The 20,777-nt window shown below is 42.3% G+C and overlaps 1 protein-coding gene across 2 annotated transcripts; it reads left to right on the top strand.

Annotated features, from left to right (window-relative positions):
• Window positions 1-1,374: 1,374 nt before the first annotated feature.
• On the top strand, window positions 1,375-4,177 carry agr2 (anterior gradient 2). Of its 2 annotated transcripts, none has more exons than XM_029513782.1 (8): window positions 1,375-1,501; window positions 1,686-1,807; window positions 1,892-1,955; window positions 2,038-2,090; window positions 2,239-2,315; window positions 2,532-2,595; window positions 3,769-3,852; window positions 3,936-4,177. In XM_029513782.1, the coding sequence occupies exons 2-8, from the start codon at window positions 1,699-1,701 to the stop codon at window positions 3,983-3,985; spliced, it is 501 nt and encodes a 166-aa protein (XP_029369642.1). In that variant the 5' UTR covers window positions 1,375-1,501; window positions 1,686-1,698; the 3' UTR covers window positions 3,986-4,177. The 2 variants fall into 2 exon arrangements, with proteins under 2 accessions (XP_029369642.1, XP_029369641.1); XM_029513781.1 differs by having other exon boundaries at window positions 1,450-1,506.
• The last annotated feature ends 16,600 nt before the right edge of the window (window positions 4,178-20,777 follow it).

The following is a 20,777-nucleotide window of genomic DNA, read 5'->3' as shown; positions in this document are numbered from 1 at the left end:
AACAGCATTTTCACAGCTGGAAGCCATAACATGCACTGTACTGTAATGTTCCCCTTTTCTGCTTTAAAGACAAAACAATGGTGAGATTTCAGTCCCTGTAAAGGCATTTTTTTCATTCACAGCCATGATAATAAATGAGCAGCTCTGCGGTTTCACTCGATACAAGGGTGATGTGAGATTCATAAAGTGTTGTGATGCGCCCGCATGTGCATGATAGTTTGTCGTTTTTTATTATAAAATGTATTTTTAAAATGTAATCTTGCCCGTAATCCCCATTTTAAATCAATGTATCTGTAACTGATTACATCCTTTTTCTTATAACTTTGCCCCACAATCCAAAAACATAAGTATTAGATTAATTGGTGACTCTTAACTGTGAAAATGGTTGGAAGTCTACATTTTCTGCCCAAAGATAAAATAGGGACCTCTCCAGGGTGTGCTGTATTGGCTTTGGCCGCCCTGTGACTCTGTTGAGGCAGTATCTGGGAAGTTACAAAGTGGGCAAAGATCAGTTGTGCAGGAAAAGTACAGAGGACCATGTCTTCATAAAACTGATCTTCCAGCTCAACGCACAGTTGCCAATCCTTAGAAGCTGGGGCCCAAGTTCAAAGGCAAGGGCATCTTGAATCCTCAAGGCTAGACATTTCAACTTCAACCTCTCTGATCTGGGGCTTTGTAAAAAAGCTGTATTCCCACATGACTCTCAGAACATCATTAAGTTGGCAGCATTAAAATGGTGGTCCAACACATTGTTCTTCAAGCCAAGAACATTGACGAGTTTGAAGTGTATTGGGCCCAGACTTTCTCAGTGTCCAGATTCTCCTTGAACCTGCACCTCCTTTCTGGGGAGGAGCTACTACAGTGAATAAGAGGACACTGACAGTCCACAAAGATTCACATTTGATATAGTTACTGAGTCATCATCCTGCCTGTACGCAAAACTGGTTTCCAGTTTGATGCTGACATATCTTTGGAGCACAGCCAATCATCCCATTGCACAGGGCTTTAATATATATTCATTTTCACTTGTCTTGTCAGTGTCTAACCTGCTGAAAGACACAGTGTGATGTGACAAGTTTACAGTTACAGGTTTTATTAAGGCTTTTTTCTATCAAGGCACTTATACCAATACAAAACACAGAGAAAAATGATTAAACATAATCAGTGTTCCCGGTTTCCAGCACTAAACAGTCTGAAAACATTTGAAAAAGCTGGACATTTTATCCAGTCATCTCTTTTACATTTAATTTTGGCTCTCATGATTTTACACCAGGACAGCTTTGGCAACATGTCCTGTCCCTCTAAGGAAGTTTGGTCCACAAACAAAAGCGTTGAGAAGATTGTACTGTAGGTATTCTGGTACAGGGGAGGTGCGTGAAAGGAAGGGAAGTGGGCGAGGCCATGATGGAACAGGTGCTTAAATACAGAAAAGGTAAGAGGTGAGGTACAGCAGATCCTGACTACGGTCTTCAGACATCCTGAACTGAGTATACCTGAACGGGTAAGGTATGTCTGTTTTACCTGAATGTGCACTGTTTATAGGCAGAGGGAAGGATTAACCTGATGATTAAGGAAGGATTAACCTCTGATGATGAAGAGTTTTATGAGTGGTAGGAACAACACAGGAGTTCACCCTTCCTCACACATGCAATTTTTTTTGCTCCTGGCCTTCATCCACTTTTTAGGAAGCCTGTGAAGATGATCAAAGCTTTGGTGTCTGTGCTCTTGGTCCTGGTGGCGGTGTCCTCCACTTTTGGGAAATACATCCCAAAAAGTGGCAAGAGGATCCCTCAGACTCTGTCTCGAGGTCAGTGAGAGTCACCTGACTAAGAGCATTAAGCATAAAGCATTAAGCTGTCGTTAATCTTTAATCGCGTTTATGTTCATTCAGGTTGGGGTGACCAGCTGATTTGGGCTCAGACCTATGAGGAGGGTCTCTATTGGTCCAGATCAAGGTAGGAAAAAGAGGTCCAACTCTGATTTTGTCTTTCAATTGAGCTGGCGATGGAATGTAAGTGAAGCCGGTCTGTATTTCAGGAACAAACCTCTAATGGTCCTCTTTCACTTAGAGGACTGCCCTCACAGTCAGGGTGAGTAAACACCCTGTTTGATGTGCAAACTCACTGATATAGAGATGTAGCAGCAAACATTTATCTGACATTTCCTCACAGATCTTGTCAGGGTACTGCACCAGGTGCTAGAGTTAGCTCTGGAACTAAAACCCTGTCTCTTCTATAGCACTCAGGAAGGTGTTCTCTGAAGACAATGACATCCAGAGAACACTTGACCTGGACTTTGTGATCCTCAATTTGGTGGTGAGTGTCAGGATGTCTCTGTTCAGACCACCTGTTCTAGATCATTTTGTAAAGGTGCATTTAAATACATTTACTGCTAACCAGTAGAGCTCCTGTTTCAAGTACAACCATTTCTGATTGTAGTTTCCATGAGTAAAAATTTAGGTTTTGTATGTTCCATGCCAATTTCAGGGCTTCAGGACATCATGCTTTAAATTTCTTTTTTCTCTCCTATAGTATGAAACCACAGACAAACACCTCTCTCCTGATGGCCAGTACGTCCCCAGAATCATCTTTGTCGGTAAGAGCTGAGTGCCCTGATGTGTAACCTAACCGGACAGTGCTGTATGTTTCACTGTGTAGCACGAAAGTTAACAAAAGTGTAGTCTGTGTGTTCTCTGGTCCTCCCATGGTTCAAAGACATACAGGCTGACAATAAGTTAAGTGTCAACCATAAGTAAGAATGTGAGTACAGATGATGGCTGACAATACCACCTCTAACCCAGTGTCTGTTGAGAGTGACTGGAGCCAACATGCACCCCTCCGTGTATAGCTAGCACTTTTATTGTCAGATATCTTTTATATTTACATTTTAGAAATTGCCTTTGCTAGTTTAAATGTTTGTCACTGGTTTCACACCAGCATTTACTTTGCCAATAACAAGAGCACCATTATTATTTAACGTTCCTCTTAGTGACCAGTGTCAAAATGTCAGCGTAATAAAACAGATGAAAGTGTATGGTCTTTATTCTTAACCGTATTCTATGTAGGCGGTATAGTGGTTACTGCTGTTGCCCCACAGTAAGAAGGTCGCAGGTTCGGTTCCCAGGCCTAGGGTCTTTCTGTGCAGAGTTTGCATGTTCTCCCCGTGCTTGCATTCTCAGGTACTCCAGGTGCTGTGGTTTCCTCCCAATGTCCAGACATGCATGTTAAGGTTAATTAGCAACTCTAAATTGCTTGTAGGTCTGAGTGTGAGTGTGAGTTGTTCATCTTTGTCTCTCTGTGTTGGCCCTGTGATGAATCGGTGACCTGTCCAAGGTGTCCCAATATGAGATGAATGAATGTATTCTGTGTATTAATGAGGCAGTTACATTATTAGTTCAAGTTGGTTTAAGGTGATTCATTTAAATACACAGTGGTTTCATCTATCAAATATCTTTGTTGGACACATTAGGATATTAGCAGCTATAGTATGTTAACAAACCAAAATGCTCAGAGACAGCTGAGGTGTGAGAGGTTCAGTGATGAGTACTCTGCCCCGCCCCCATTTACCTCTCTCTCTCTCTCAACCCAACTGGTCGAGGCAGATGGCCACCCCATGAGCGTATTTCTGCTTGAGGTTTCTGCCTCTTAAAGGAAGTTTTTCCTTGCCACTGTCACCAAGTGCTTGCTCATCGGTGGATCTGTTGGGTCTCTTTAAATAATTTTATAAGCAATATAAAAAAATCTGATTTGATTGGATTTATCATCACAGACCCCACAATGACAGTGAGAGCTGACATCACTGGTCGCTATGCAAACCGCATGTATGCTTACGAACCAAGTGACATCAAACTATGTAAGTACTGTAGCTAACACTCAGTAAAGTTACACCTGTGAAATGCAGGCTGACAGAATGTGAATGTTTTTCCTCTTCCGCAGTGCTCAGCAACATGCGGAAGGCAAAGAAGCTTCTGAAGTCTGAGCTTTGAGCATGAGGACCAGGGAAGTGACAAGCAGAGACCTGTTTTGGGCTCAGAGTCTCATAGACACCAAAAAAAACTTGGCCACCACAGTTTACAAAATGAAAATTAAGCACTGGAAAGATTCTTCTTTGTTTCTTCCTTCTTATTATTACATTTACTGTTATTGCCTTTAAATAAATATCAATCTGTTTAGTCACACCCTTTGCCTTTTTATTATCTACAGGAGAATATTGAACTGATACATAGAAACATGCGACTGTTGCCTGCACAGTTATTGCAAGGATAAGTATATAGAAGCCGACTGGAGCATTAAAGGGAAAGAGTTGAGGAAAATGTGAGCGCCAGCTTTCTTTAACGAAAGGTTTGTAATCCATCAGTCTACTGCTCTACAACGCCACTGCTTACTTAATTGGTTATCTTGGCTATCAGTGAGCTAAATGTTTGCCTATAATTAACATGTTGTAAAACATGTTGCGGTATCAATAACCTTATGTTGTTGCTAAACCAAATGTGCAAGGCTGTTACAAAAGCCAGATTCCAGGTGACTTATCCAAATATGGATAGAACTTTTGACAACCAGACTTATGGAATCTTCTGCATATTTTCTTAATTATCACACTCACACTCATCAGCCAAGTGACTGGTTGATCAGTTTAGTTTTGAACACATAGACACAAATTTCAAGAAATTTTGAACTCATACTGAACTTACGGATGTCACTGGGGGTACAAAATTTCCCTAATCAATTTGCCCAACTGTAGTACATTCTGGGAAGCATGCCAAGCAGCTCACAAGGGAGTTAGGGGAGCTCAGTGCGAGTGATTGGAAGTTCGGATCGTTTTTACTGACTCAGGTCTTTTAATCTCTTTTTATCTTTTATCAAGTCATTCATTCATTTTGTTCATTGGAACCAGTGTGGTGCTGTAGCTGAGTAATGACTGAAAAAGTACGGCTTTAAAACACTTCAGAGCAGCATGTTTCACTTCACTTGGCATATAATACACAAATTTGCTTTTGTTAAACTATTGAGCACCCCTGGACCAATACTGGAACTTGGTTCCAGATTTACTCTTGGAGACTCTACGAAACACAAGTAAACCTCCATCTAGAGAGCGGAGTGGCCTACTGGGACAGTAAGGAACTATGAGCTTTCTGGCTTGGTCATTCAGAGCTTTGTACAGTACAGGCCAAAAGTTTGGACACACTTTCCTATTAATTTGAATGAGAAGGTGTGTCCACACTTTTGGCCTGTACTGTATGTGGACAGAAGAATTTTAAATTCTGTTCTGAATTTTACCGGCAGCCAATGAAGCTAACACGGGACAGATTTGATCTCTTTTCCTAGTTCTTGTTAATATTCGTGCAGCAGCATTCTGAATCAACTGAAGGCCTTTCAGAGATTTATTTGGGCATCCAGATAATAATGAGTTACAGTAGACCAGCCTAGAAGTTATGAATGCATGGATTTCTACACTGCATGAGAAGGAGCTGTTGTTAACATGAACAAACTGATGTCTATCTAATAGCATTTGAACCATTTTAGTGCAGTTCCGTTAATCCCAATTTTATGTACCAGTCTCTGTAATAAAATATGATGGTTATTGGTGTCAAATGCAGCATTAAGATCATTAGAATATCATTGGAAACTTTAAACAGCACTGTTTCTGTGCTGTAATGAACTCTAAATCCTCTAATACTGGGTCGAATAAACAGATTGATGGTTTAGATGATGAAACTATAGAAGCTAGCTCTGAGAGATTCAGAGATGAGAATGATTCCAGATGTACAATTGGAGTTGCAGTTGATTTAGAAGTTGTTGAATTCAATAGAAGATTATTGTCTAATGTAGGTAAGAGCTGATGAATTATGATGATTTTATCTGCAAAAACGCCCACAAAATCATTGCTGCTGAGTGCTAAGGGTTAGTTAGAGGGGGTTAGATCACTGGTTCAATTGAGTTATGACTGTCTGTCAGCCTGGCTACAGTGCCCAGAGAAACCTGGGGTTGTTCTAGATTTTTTTCTATTCGTGCTGAGTGCAGCTTTTTTAAAAATACGTTTTTAAGCTTTCTTTTCAGGCTAAGTGAGTTTCTTTCTAAATTCTGTGATGTCTGCTTTAAGGCATGTATTTGAGAATTATACCATGGAGCCAGTCTCCTCTGTTTAATTACTTTCTTTTTTTAGAGGGCATCATCATCAACATAGTGTGGCTATAGTGCTAATCACAGGGTCATAAACCTGTGTACAGGAGAAATCATGGCATGGCATTGCTGGAAATGATTTCTGAATGTTCTCTTTAAATTTGGCCACAACATCTTCTACAGCTGAATTTTTTCTTTGATGCTGTGCAGTCAGTTAATGTAGTAATGGTCAGTCAGAAGAGAGTTTTGAGAAAAAAAATTAACTTGTCAATTGAAATGCCATATGTTAAAACAAGATCATATGATTGTAGCAGTGAGTGGGTTCTTTCACATGCTGGGAAAAGCCAATCGAGTCTAGTAGTGAAAGAAATGGAGAAGTAAGGCTGTCACTTTCCACATCTACATGAATATGATGGTGCTAACGTTAAATTTCATGCTTAAGTCAGATAGCTCTCCTCACCAGCAATAACAGCATTGATCATGTTACTGCTGTAATCACGTGAATAACAAACGAAAGACCTGAAGGCCCATTCAGAATAAACACAAGAAACTTGTGCTACAAAAGAATGGACCAGACTCAGTGACTAACACCTAACAACAAACCTTCGCCCTGCCCTATGTGCCCTAAAGATAATATTTAACTAGCCCAGTGAGCAGTGATAGCTAACATGTCTTTGGAGTCATCAGGTGGGAACCTCCTTTCACCGGTGTTTCGACTAGTGAATCCCACGACACCCCCAGGAGGCTAGACAGTGATCTTGGCTAGACTCTGAGCGTCTCAGAGTCACCCCCCTAATGCCAGCCATCACCGTTCCTCACGTCAAGACAACTATCTCAAACAGCACTACCGTCAACTACTCTGACCTCTCACCAACTGCACCAGTGAAAGCAGGGTGGAGATACAGACCCTGGTTCGGGTAGGTAGGAGAAATAGAAGAGGTGGAGATAAAAGTAGGGATGGGATACAGACACAGGACTTAAGCCTATGGTGGGATGAAGGACAGGATTAATGTTAACTTCTGTAGGAAGTAGGAACAACATGTTGAATAGTTGACACACATTAAGTCAGAAAGGTTGATACTATTCTGACTTTTCAATGTTCATTTCGCTGTTCACCTGCACACATTTGTACCAAAATGGCTTAAAAAAAAACACAGCACATAAAGACCCCATGATCAGTGTTAGAGCTTTTAATGAGGAGGAAACTTCCACCAGTATCAATATTTATATTGGTATTGATAGACTTGTAATTTATCAATATCTGTATCTCATCCAATGAGGCATACAGATCTTCCTGCTTTAGTCAATAGTGTCATTTGTCTTCACTGTTCTATGCTGCTCTTATAGGTTCATAATCTGAGCACTTCCCACATTTCTTAGATCCTGGTGCATTCTTCAGTACAGCAGACCATACCATGCAAATTCTTGTGGATCAGGATCAATCTTTAGCCTGTTTACTGGAAATGTCCTTTAAGAGCCAGTCACCAAGTCCATGGTTTCATTACCTGAACCAAAGTTCAGATCCTCTGATCAAATGTTACAATCAAATGCTGATTGACCGAGTATAAATACCTTGCAGAATATGAAGAAAAATTTTAGACATGAAAGTGGAAAGATACACTTTATTACAAAATTGCATTACAAAAATAACAAGAAAACACCAAGATCAGTGGCATGCACAGATAGACACTAGGTGGTGCTATAGCACTTGCCCTTTGCTCTCTGGACCAAGCAAGTGCCCAAGTTTTTTTTGTATCCAACAGTGTATCTGGCCAATGCAGACATAATCATCTATAAATGCTTGACGATTAAAAGCGTGTGATAATAACGCCCCAATTAATATACCCAGCCCTCCCCACCCCGCACACAGCTCTCTTCCTTCCACAGTGGCAGCAGCAGCATGCACAGCTGCAGCCCAAACACACCTCCTCCCTTCCAGCCAGGTAAGACATAAGTAAATCAAGTTGGCTGTATTGTTTGCTATAACTTGCCTTTATTTGTCTCTGTGGTGAAGTAGCCTGTCTCAAACAGTGCTACACAGCTGAGCATAAAATTAGCCGAAAACTCACCAGCTAGATGCTAGCCCAAAATCAATATGCAATCAATATACAGACACACCCCTAGGGGGAGCTGTCTGCTGCAATGTCACCTCATAAGCTACCTTTCTTTAGCAGGATACAACCCCAACAACAAACTGAGAATAATGCAGTGAAAACAGTGCATCACAAAGAGATCAACATTCAACATTAACCATAGCTTTCTCAGAACAATAAAAAAAAGAATAATAGCATCACAGAAACACAACCCACTGAATAAGAGCGTTTGAAGTGAACGTCACAGCTTCTGCATCATTTCTTTTTTTGTGTGTGTGTGTCTAATATCCAGTGTGTGAGTGTATGTGTCTCAGTCCCAGCTCAATATATGACCTTGAGGTCAAGTCTGTCTGGAGGCTTAATATGCCTCCCACTCCAGGAGAATGCCCAGCCCTGTAACTCACGGCATGGTGTGGTCACAGCCTGTGGGGAAGGTGGCGGCGACCTCGGGGCTGACAACCTCGAAGACGTTGCAGGGCTGCTAACAATTTCCTCTGCGCTGCCCCCACTAGCAAGGCCCCTTTCACCTGCATCTGCCTGGCTGCTCAGGTGATTGTGTGGACTGAGGGGTGTGGAGGTACAACCTCTGCAGGTCGGAGATCAACTCTGACAGTTGTTTCTGCTGCCAGGGCTGGGAGTAGGTCAATCTCCCAGAAGTCAGACTAGGGATCCACCATGAGCAGGAAGTCCTGCCTTGCGGAGCTGAACAAGTCAATGCTCACCAGCTGCCAGGGTTCCGTGGGGAGCAGATGTGACATCATAGTCTCCTTCTGTTGCTCATGTGCATACTGGTTACACACTGAGCACTGCTGCACATAGTCTTTAATCTCTCCTTGCATATTAGGCCAGTAGAGAGTATCATGAGCCTGTTGATAGCAAGCCTCACCCCCCACATGGTTATAGTGGACCCGTCTCAGCATCTCAGGACACATGGCTTTTGGAATTATGAGACGCTGGCTCCTAAGAAGCACACCGCCCTGTGAGCTTATTTCATCTCTGATGGCCCTGGGACATTCCTCTTTGCGTCCTGGCCATCCCACCAGTACGACTGACTTGAGTGTTTGAAGACACACATCCACACATCCTCTTTGTGTCTTCGGATCTGTGCGAGGCGTTGGCTGGTGACGTTTAGATAGTCTGCCTGCTGAATGGCTGCAGTGTCATACTGCTCCTGCTATATGCTGCAGACCATGTCTTGCTTGTACTGAGAGTCTGTTCTCTGTGGCAGGGTGGCAGCCCTGCTGAGCGTGTCAGTAATGTACATTTCAGGGCCTGGCTTGTACACCACGGTGAGGCAATAGTTCTAAGTGTAAGGAGCATGCTCTGAAAGCGATTTGGTTCACTGAGGAGGGGCTTAGTGAAGATTGACACAAGTGGGTGATGGTTGGTCTCTGCAGTCACATCACCCCTACCATATAAGTAGTAGTGGAAACGCTGACAAGCGAATACGATGCTGAGGCATTCCTTTTCAATCTGCACATAGTTTTGCTCCATCTGGTTCATCGCGCGGGAGGCAAACGCAACCGGCTGTCCCCCTATAAGTAAGCAGCAACCGACCCTGTCTGACTGGAGTCACTCTGTATGGTCACTGGCTTGCTGACATCATAGCAGTGTAGAATTGGCACTGCTGTGACCAGTGCCTTGATTTCCTCCATAGCAGGATTATGTTTGGGCAGCCAGTGTCACAGCACCTCTTTGTCCAGCAACCTCCTCGGTGTTACACACACTTCTGACAAGTGGGACATGAACCTTGACAAATAGTTAACAAAGCTGAACGCCTTTTGCATCTGTAGGGTTTGTCATGCCCAGGACCATCCTGACCTTCTTGGGTCAACCTTGAGGCCCTCTGCCCACAGTATGTGCTTGTGGAAGCAGACTTCCCTCACTCGAAACTGCAGCTTTTTATGCTCAGCTTCACTTCCCTGCATCTGTCCATCAGAGGTGTGTGTGGTGGTCACGAACAGCCTCCTCTTCCGTGTCCTCTGATACAGCGACTGACACACCAAAGGGGAGTTTCAGCCATCGCTTTCTACCCCATGGCGTCCAGAATGTTGTCATTAGGCTGCTACCCTCATCCAAGCGACACTGCAGGACTGTGTTGCGCGCATCCACCAGGGTGAAGATACGTGCTTTTGTGCAGCTTGTACACACGTCATCTAAGGTGTGCATGATGTAATGGGATCTCTTCAGGGCACTGTCTCGGCATCTCGGCTTCTCGGCGCAAAGCTAATGCTAGCAGGCTAACTTAGACGTCTAACTGGGCCTATCAAAACAAATAGACGCATGCTGTTTCAGTGACAGGCAACGTCAAACTCACTCTTGGTTCCAGTAAAGCTTCTGACACCATGTTACAAGTGTAGGTTCGTGAATAACGGACAGAGTCAAGCTGTGTCTATGAACAACGTGTATTCGCTGGCTGCGCACATAACAAGATGGCCGATTTCATATACATACAAGCCCCTAGGGGGAGCTGTCTGCTGCAACATCACCCCATAACACGTACTGCTTGTCAGTCCCTCCAATAACCACAGTTGCGGGGAGGTAATATACAAAATAAAATTTATTAATTCATCACAAAAGCTAAATACATTTCCGAAAAAGCGACGGGAGTTTAGGTAAATAGGGGGCAACCAGTCACCCCAGGACAACAACTGGTCCAATTAATTATGCTCTTGCACACAGAACATTAAGTCATGCTTTATACCATTTAAAAGGCATTGCAAACTCAACACATCAGATCAATTGAAAACCCACTAAACACTGGGATAATTAAACTTTAGCCTGCAAGCAGGTTGAGCTTTACACCCTCTAATGGGAGACATTAGGGAGTCCCGGCTGCTGACATCACCAGCCAGGGCTTTTGACCAGCTTATTCTCACCCCTATAGTCATGATGTGATGACCACCACTAATATCAGTAGATTTTTCATTAGTACAGCATGTGAATCTATCAATATACTTGAGTTGAATATTTAGTTTTGTGTAAATTTACATTAGGCTACATAATTAACACTTGACTTGCAGTAATTTTATTTAAATGACCACAGGCAATTCCCAATTAGAAAAAGTTGCCTTGTTCTTTGTTGTAATGTAACCAAGCAGTCTTATTCATACTGTTGGTCTCTTTTAATTTACCAATTACTGCATAATGCCTAGAAAGGAGAAAGAAAGGGAGCTAGAGCAAGTAGGCCAGGGGAGCAGCTTAATAAAAAACAAACTAAGAAGTCTGTGTGGAGAAGAATCCACTCCATTGAGAAAGACATCCAGAAAATCATAATGAGTTCATCAGAAACTTTAAAGACATGGCAGCATTGAAAATGCTACTTTAGAGAGTGGTAGTGCTGCACTCTTCACTCCTCACTTCAAAATGACACTTCTTTGGTTCTGACAGGAACAACCATATTTTTCTTATTTCGCAACCAGTACACTGATATTTTGTTGAAGCTGCCTAACTTGCTAAAAACTTCTCCATGTGTGTTCATTCCAGAGAAATAAAACAACAGTGATTGACTGATAAGTGCTATAGTCCAATTGAAAGGTCAAGAATTTTTATTGACATATTGTCATAAATAGATATGCAATTACATTCAACATGTGCTGCCTGTATTTTTTTTTTTTTCCTCTCATGCTGTGATAATAGGCAGCTGGCAGTTCCACACACCACAAAAAGTTGGAGGCCCAACCAAGGAAATAAATATTAATGCTGATTTTGGGATTTCTAGTTGGGCTTTGAGTGGTGTTATGGGTAGGTTCATTTTGTCCCATTCACAGTCAACACAACTGCCAGTGATCTCACTGTCTGCTGCAGTTTCAGCAGCCCACCAGTCAGGGGAGCTTCCGGATGCTCTTTCTCCGTAGCCCTGTCTGTCTGACTCCAGAAAAATTTTCATCAAAAAAGTGCCTGAGGTACATAACCCAAAGATAAAGTCTAATTAATCAGATCTAGAATGAACGGCTCAATTAAATAAAAAATCTCTTTAAAGATGCAAGTTGGTACTGGTCTAATAGACAGGTTATTGTCTAATGTCGGTAAGAGCTGATTAATTCTTTCTCTGAGTATAAGAATTTTATCGGTAATAAGGCCCATAAAATCATTGCTGCTTAGAGCTAAGGGGATCACTGGTTCAACTGAGCTATGGCCCTGTGTCAGCCTGGCTACAGTGCTGAAGAGAAACCTGGGGTTATTCTTATTTTCTTCTATTCGTGCTAAGTAATATGAACATCTAGCACTGCGGAGAGCTCTTTTATATGTTTTTCAGCTACCTTTCCAGGCTCTGTGAGACTTTTCCAAATTAATGGAACGCCAATTTCTTTCTAATTTCCTTGATGTCTGCTTTAAGGCACAGATTTGGAAGTTATACCAGGGAGCTAGCCTCCTTTGTTTGATTACTTTCTTTTTGATCAGCTCTGAGATCATTAACTAGTAGAGATTTTGATGACAGTGATCGAATATTCAACAGTCCCCATTTAATTGCAGTGTTATTTGAGACCAAATTTGTGGCTATTTTGATTTCACTTAGGTTTTTGGTTTTTATCTCCTCTTCTGTTTAATTTGGGTTTAGTAACTTTTCTAAATTTAGGTGGTCGGGGGACAGACACAGTTTCTATAGACCTAAACATAGACAGAGACTCTATTCTATTCTCGGCAGGTGACCTCTCTGACTGAGGCGCAGAGGAGCGTCTTAAACTGCAGCTCTGCCTCCTGATCTCAACTCGGGATTGTCAGGGTTTTGGATTTCTAATAAAAATATTCCTAGAAATGAGAGCGGCCCGCCCATGGTGGGATGGACATCATCTCTCCTAATCAGACCAGGTCAGACCAGAAAACCTTCCACAGTGATAACATGTGGCTGTACATGTCATCACTGGTCTGATTGGGGAGGAGGCCAGAGAAAAATAGTGTTCGACATTGTTTTAACAAAAGAGCACACCGATTCCACATTAATGTTTATGACTTCAGACTGGCAAAGTCGGGTGTCGTTACTGCCGACGTGAATAACAATATTAGCATATTTACCCTTAGCCAGCAGTTTCAGATAAGACTGGATGTCGCCTGCTCTGGTCCCCGGGATACACTGAACTGTGGCTAACTTCACGTTCCTCAGAATAGAATTGCCAATCACTAGAGTTGGCTTTTCAGCGGGTGTGCCGCTGAGTCGGGAGAACCTGTTGGAAACGTGAACTGGATCGGTGGTGAACCGGGGGCTGCTGCCTATGACTATGCCTCTTGTCTCTAACAGTCACCCAGCTGCCCTGACTGGATCTCGGCTGCTCGGGAGCCGCTGGTTGGCGGGGGGTGGAAACTCTCTCAGGTGCCGTAGGAGCTGGTCTAGGTCGGCCCTCACTGGCTGCAGGGGGGCGGCTAGCTACACTAACATAAGCTGGGCTAGCTAAGGTGCTGCATTGTCCCTAATTCCCTCTGCATTAGTAGATTCAAGTTTCACCAAGTCTAAGAAAAACATGTGTTTTATTCCAGCCTCCAGGGTGCTCTGGCACCCTGTCTAGGATTCCCCCATGGCTCTGGGGCCTCCTCGCTGTCCCGGGGTCTAGGGGTGGAGACTTCCAGCTCTTCCTAGGTCACACCGCAGGCCTCTGCAGTGTGGGCCAGCAGGCTCTCTGGTCTTTCCTTTCCTCTCCTTTCCTCTCTTCCTTTCTGCTGCCTCCTCCTTCAGGGGGCATCTGTTGGCTGCAGGACAGAGCTGTACTGCAGTCCTCTGACTTCACCCCACCCTTCTTTCCTTTCTTTTCCTTTCCCCCAATTTTAATACATCACACCACCCGTCACAGGATCACGGTGCAGGGCAATACTTCCTCATTGGAGAATGGCCGTTCAGCGGATGGTTCGAGTACCTGCGTGGTACCTGGGCTGTTCTGCAGAGAGCCACTGCAGTCCAGCGGTGCCTGCCCAGAACACTAGGGGCTGTGGCAGGCTGCATGGCTGCGGAGGCTCTCTGGGTTTGGTACCTCATGTGCTCCTGCGCACAGGATAGTGGCAATGGGGAGCCAGAGGCTCATCACATCACGAAGAATTGATGAATCCTGCCTAAAATGGACTAAGCTGTTCTTTCCTTCCATCACTATGTACCCCATATTTGACTCAGCTCATCTATTGGGTCACCTTCACCTATCTGGACTCCCATCCCAGGGATCTACACAGACACTCTCTGGATTCTCATAATCCCAAGTGAGGTGACAGGAAAAGCATAGTATCCTTCAATGTACCAGTTCGTACCAGCACCACTTGCTCCCCTTCCCTTGTCCATCCTTCCAGATCTTATCTGGATTTCATCCTTTACTCACCCTGAACTTCACCAAGGTTTAGCACTGCCCTCCCTGCCACAGAAATGTCACTCCACTCAATAAAAATCAACAAACTAGCTTCCAAGGAGGGCTGGTGATGGTCACACACATGCACTGAAAATAGATATTTAGCTACAAGACTAGAACTGCATCAATCTCATGTAAAGCTGACACGCCCTGTGGTGTTAAGCTATGAGAACAAATGTAGACACATGCACACACACACACAAAAATCAGCAATGTGGGTAGATTGACCAGCGGGTTCCTCCTTATTTAGTATTTTTAGTCGTCAACTCCAGATTGTTTGCATCACACCAGTTGTCTCTCTCTGTGATGAGGCCGATGACAGTTATGTCTTCCGCGAATTTGATGATGGCGTTCCTTGCGTAGACAGCAGTACAGTCGTCTGTGTAAAGGGAGTAAAACAGAGAACTGAAGACACACCCTTGGGGAGCACTGGTACTGATGGTGACAGAGGGGGTGGGGGGTAAGGGCGTAGTCTGATGACCTGTTGGTTGGTGAGAAAGTCTTCGGAGCAGATGGGGAGAGGGTGATGCTGGATTCACTGCAGGGAACTTTGAATTTAAACTTTTTATACATCAGATTTTGACATACTTATCATCATATTATATTTTAACTTGACAAAGACTGATTCAAATTACTTTGAGAGTAAATCAAAATCCTTTTCAACTTCTTTTCCTTCGCCCAAGAGGTGCCCCCATCAGTTTGGAGTAGTGGTATGTTCCAAGAATGGCTCATCTCAGACATGTCAGTTTAGTTGTTGATTTAGTTGGCTTAGTATTATTAGGTAGGTAGAAATCTGCCTGTTTTTTCATTGCCGCAAGAATCTGTAGAAAGATTGAAACAAAAATACAGGTTACAATTACGGATGTGGCCATTGTGGATTTTGATAGTGCTATAATAGCAAGAGAAATGATCACAGTTTTATTTAATACACTCCCACACACCCCAATTGTTAAGCAAATTGTTGTATAGTAGTTAAATTTTTGTGTATTCATTGTTAATGTTCTTCTGGATGGTGATCACGTAGAACAATCCCCTGGCTAATGTTTTTATAACTGAAAGAGTCCCAAATTAACAATTTCATTAATTTCTTAGGTTGATAGCGAGATTGTTCGCTCTGACTGCTGTTGCTCCTGCAGCAGTGTCAGCTTCTATGGCAAATTAGTCACCTTCGTAAAACAGGTTAATCGTACTGTCACTATTCCCAGTAGAATCCATTTGCCAATTAAGAGAGCTGAGAAACATGGCACACATTGACACTTCAGTGTGTATAATGGCTAGTATTTTCCACAGTTTTAATCATATAGCCATTATTCTTGCGTGTCTGCTGAGAGGCCACTGCAGCAGGTAAAACTGATGGCCATTGTATTTAATGAGATGTCCCTCACTGAACAAAAGGCCATTTCACTCAATAAAGATAGATAAACTAGCTTCAAGAGAACTAGCTTCTTAGTGTTGCAACATTTTTATTATTTCACTGAATATCTGTAACCATTAAGAGTGCAAGACACGCATTGTATCATTGTGAAAGTATGCTGACAAATGCATAAAACAAATATACAAACAACTAAACAAACAACAACGAAGAAAGCAGAGCAGGTCAACGCCAAGTTTAATATGTTTCCACGAAGAAACGGCTTCTTTAGTGAATGCTTATTTGGGTTCTTCACCAGAGAATATATGCAGACATGCAAACCAATATAATAAAATGCTTCACCTTTATAATTAAAATATTAATGATTGATTTAAATGGATTATGCATGAGTATTAGCATGTGCAGTATTTGCTCTCTTTTTACTCTGATGTCCCAAGTCATAGTTTCAGAGAGATGCATCTGTTTGCAGGTGACATTCATGAAGCTGCTCAACTGATTGCAAACAAAGATGTACGAGTCAACTGCCTGGATGAGGTACGTATTTGGAGGAACATTCATAACTACATATAAATTAGTTTTTCTTCAAATTAAAATGTCTGGCCTATGTATTTAACAAAAGAGGTACTTCTAACCCTAACAACCTCCATCCCACATCTTCACTTCCAGAAAATGTTGCAGTGTAATTATGTTTCAATTATTATCTTTATGCAATTTTCATATTTTCCCAATTATTATTATTTCCTATGTACCACAGAAAAACCTTTTGAACAAGCATCATTACTACTTTTCCAGCAGCTTTCTTGCTCATCTAATGGGACCTGAAACCTCATATTATCTGCCATAGCCCAAGGAAAAATAAATGCACAGGATTTGGAAAGTTGCAAATGTTAAATAGTAAAGAAGATGACCTCATCTCCCATCCACTTTACCTGCTGCATCCAAAATGTAGTTATGTCAGCTTTACATATGTTCTTCATAGTTAAGAGAGATCTGGAGATGACTGCTGAGAGGCAGGTGCAGCCCTCAACACTGTTTGATAACCACTACACAAAGCCCATAGACTCCTTCACAGTGACAGACTGTCAGAATCAGGTATGGTGACAAAGCCTCACACTTCTAACTAACCCTAACCCACTCACCACCACCCACAACAGACTTGGACCAGAGCTCATGCTGAAGTGTGCTGTCACGTAACAGACACGTAACTGTCTGGAACCAAGAGCAGACACCCAGACATGGGTAAACAAAACTTTATTGACAAAGTAGCAAATAAATAAACAATCAAAGTAATAAATAAACCGGAGGATTGGAATGTGTCGGTGGCTGAGCCTGCGGCGAGAAAAACAAAAGAAGCAAAAAGAGAAACAAAAGCCTCTGCAAACTCCAGCGGATGAATGCTGGAAAGTGTCAACAGAAAATCACTAGCAACGTTAGGAATGATACTTAACCCTCGTGTTGTCCTGCAGGTCAAAAATGACCAACCACCATGTTTAGCTGCAAAAATACAACATACATACAAAAACTCTCTCTAACACACACACACACACACTATGGTGTGGAAGAAGAGGTATCTGAAAAAGAAGATGAGGAGGAATACAACACAGAGCATGAAGCCTCTTCAGGTGAAGAAGAAATGACCCAAGCTGACAGAGAGACATTTTTATCCAAGAACAGTAAAATTTCATGGCCTTCTTCAAACACAGACAGCACCCCAGGAAGAGCTACAGCACAAAACATCATTAGGATGACCCCAGGACCAACAAGATATTCAGCTGCCCATGCAAAGGACATCTCCTCCACTTTCCTCCTGTTCATCCCACCAGCCATTGAAAAGATCATATTGGAAAAGACAAATTTGGAGGGTTGCTGTAAATATGGAGACAACTGGAAAAATATGAATCAGACTGACCTGCGTGGCTACATAGGGCTTTTGATCTTAGCAGGTGTCTATAGGTCTCATGGTAAGGCTACATCTAGTCTCTGGGATGCAGAGAGTGGAAGGGCAATTTTTCGCGCCACAATGCCGCTGAAACTCTTCCACACTTTTCAAGAATGTTAAGATTTGACAATCGTGAGTCAAGACCAGCAAGGCATGTGCAGGACAAACTGGCAGCCATCAGAGACGTCTGGGACAAGTGGGTTGAACGTCTGCCATACCTTTACAACCCTGGACCCAAAGTCACAGTAGATGACAGTTGGTTCCATTCAAAGGTACATTTTTGTTTTGGTAATGTTACTTACCTGAAATTTATGTTTTTACTATTTTGATTCATGAGCTTTTTTTCTGTGACACTCACACTCACTACTGACTAATCTTTGTCCTTTTTTTTTTTTTTTTTTTTTAAATCAGGTCGCTGTCCTTTCCAGCAGTATATGCCAAGCAAGCCAGCAAAATATGAATGGCCAGCTATGCTATGGATGGAATATGCAAGTCTGCACTGGGAAGCTGCCCAGTGGAGCACCAGAAAAGAACCAGGGGATGTGTGTTGTACTTGATTTGACTGAGGGGGCACAACGTCACATGTGACAACTTTTCCACCTCCTATGAACTCGGCCAGCAGCTCCTGAAAAGGAAAATTACCATGGTTGGCACTGTTTGGAAAAACAAGCCTGAACTCCCCCCTGCACTCCTCACAACAAGAGGGAGAGTGGTCTTCTCGACAAAGTTAGCCTTTACTCCCACCACCACTCTTGTTTATTACCTCCCAAAAAAGAACAAGAACGTGGTCCTGCTGAGTACACTGCACAAGGCAGCTGAAATCACTGATCGTGAATACAGGAAACCAGCCATCATCCTGGACTACAACCGCACTAAAGGAGGCATGGACAACCTTGACATGGTTGTTGGAACGTACAGCTGCAGAATGATTGCTGCATGCTGGCCCTTGGTCATCCTTCACCACATCCTTGATGTCTCATCATACAATGCCTTTGTGATATGGCAGATGATCCACCCAACCTGGATGGCTGAGAGGAAGAACAGGAGGAGGATCTTCCTGGAGCAGTTGGGAAAGGCTCTTGTCACCCCATGCATCGTAAGAAGGGAGCACCTCCCCCGCACAGAAGCCTCTGCAGCAATTGTGATAGCTGCTCAGGAAGCTGAATCTTGTCCTGAGCCACCTGAAGCTGCATCTGGGTCAGGCAAGAGAAAAAGATGGAAGAAGGACTGCATGACGAAAGTTGTGTGCTGCACATGTGAAAAATACGTCTACAAAGCCCATACTCACGTTTGTACATACTGTCCCACATGTGCTAATGTTCAATGTTGAGCAACCTTTTGCTGTTTTGTTATTAGACAAAAGAAGAGAAGAGCTGTATTTGATAATTCACTTCCTGAAGAATATTAACAAAGAATAAACTATTGGAAAGTTCCATACTGTTGACTGTTTTTCCTTTCAATAAAATTAATTCAAGAGTAATTTCTTCAAATTGATATAATAGCAATAATAAACCGTTACTGTATAAAAGAAAACTATTATAACAGTTGATTTGTGGTGAAAAAAAAAAAAAAAAAAGACAGAAAAAAAATAATCATATTCACGGGTGAATGTCTTTTTCCACTGTTAGAAAAAAAATATCCCTCTATGGCATGAATTTTTATTTTATGAGGAAAAAAATATTTCACCCTAGTTTTGGAACTTGGGGGGGTCCTTATAATATATCAATCAGAAAATGTGTCCCCCCTCCACCCCCCACCAGATTTTGGTTTGTTGCCTCAGGGCAACAAGATGCTATGAAGGTACTAAAACGCCAAGGTTTTCTATATTATTTAATAAGTGAAATGAGGAACAAACAAGCAATAAATACATTAGAAGAAGTTTTATTTCAACAAACAGCCACAAATGATTTATCAATTCTCTTTTTTACAAAGCACAGTCCGTATTATTCTGTATGGAACCTCATGAAGCAGTTGCTGGTGTCGTTGTCATCAGGCAGGTCATCTGTTTTCAAAAGAAACCAGTAAGCATAAAATTAGAATAGGTCATATATACCTCTTTTCATCCACTGATGCAAGCACGCACACGCACACGCACACGCGCACACACACACACACATACACAAACACGCACATATATGTTCATTCCATACAGTATGTTACTCCACTGACTGAACCCTGATCTCCTAGCTCTCCCTCAAACCTGATTCTGGAGTCCACTCTTCCTCACTGTCACTCTCCTCAAGCTCACTGTCCTCACTGTCGGAAGGAATGAGCCTAACCGCTTGATCATGTTCCTTACACCCATAAAATGTTTGTGCATCCATTTCCTGTTAGTAATAGTAGATAGTACAGCAAAAAAATTGATTATGTTGATAACTATACATCCCTACACATCTCCATCCATGAGCATGTTATAGTTCACACCAAAGTGGTGTAACTGCACAATGTTGCCCTGAGGCAACGAATGAAAAACTACCATTTTAGTATATAAATGAAGACAAAAAGTGTCTTTACTCAATCAAACATGCTTTTTTACTTATTCATGCACATCACAGATATGATTTATACTAAGTTATTTAAATTTAAACATGTTAAAAATTGAGTCAGCTGTGGTCCCAAAAAGGACTGTTTCACCCCAAGATGAAAGGTCAAAGCCACACCCAGCTCAAATTTCATTGGTCACAGACTTATTATCAGACTTTTAATGTGATGTTTTACTTAAAAAATTTAAAGGGGTGCTGTGTGGGCCAAAATACTGGTTTGTTGCCTGAGGGCAACACCATGCCATAGAGGGATATATGATAAAACTGAATAACATTGAGTTGATTTGATAAATAATAGGATGTTTCATCATAAAATTCAATTAAGCTGCTTTAAGCTGCTTCATTTTAGGGCTTTGGTGAAGGCAGGTAATTTTTAACCCATAGC

Source organism: Echeneis naucrates, chromosome 11 (assembly GCF_900963305.1).
Source record: "Echeneis naucrates chromosome 11, fEcheNa1.1, whole genome shotgun sequence".
NCBI classification, from domain to species: Eukaryota; Metazoa; Chordata; class Actinopteri; order Carangiformes; family Echeneidae; genus Echeneis; species Echeneis naucrates.
The sequence above is the reverse complement of the archived record's forward strand: the minus strand, read 5'-3'. Positions and strand labels throughout refer to the sequence as shown.

Bases quoted from the DNA above. Each gene is read 5' to 3' on its own strand.
- agr2 (XM_029513782.1), top strand. From the start codon at position 1,699: ATGATCAAAGCTTTGGTGTCTGTGCTCTTGGTCCTGGTGGCGGTGTCC. The intron at 1,808-1,891 runs GTCAGTGAGAGT...ATGTTCATTCAG, and splicing joins CCCTCAGACTCTGTCTCGAG to GTTGGGGTGACCAGCTGATT. The intron at 2,316-2,531 runs GTGAGTGTCAGG...TCTCTCCTATAG, and splicing joins TTGTGATCCTCAATTTGGTG to TATGAAACCACAGACAAACA.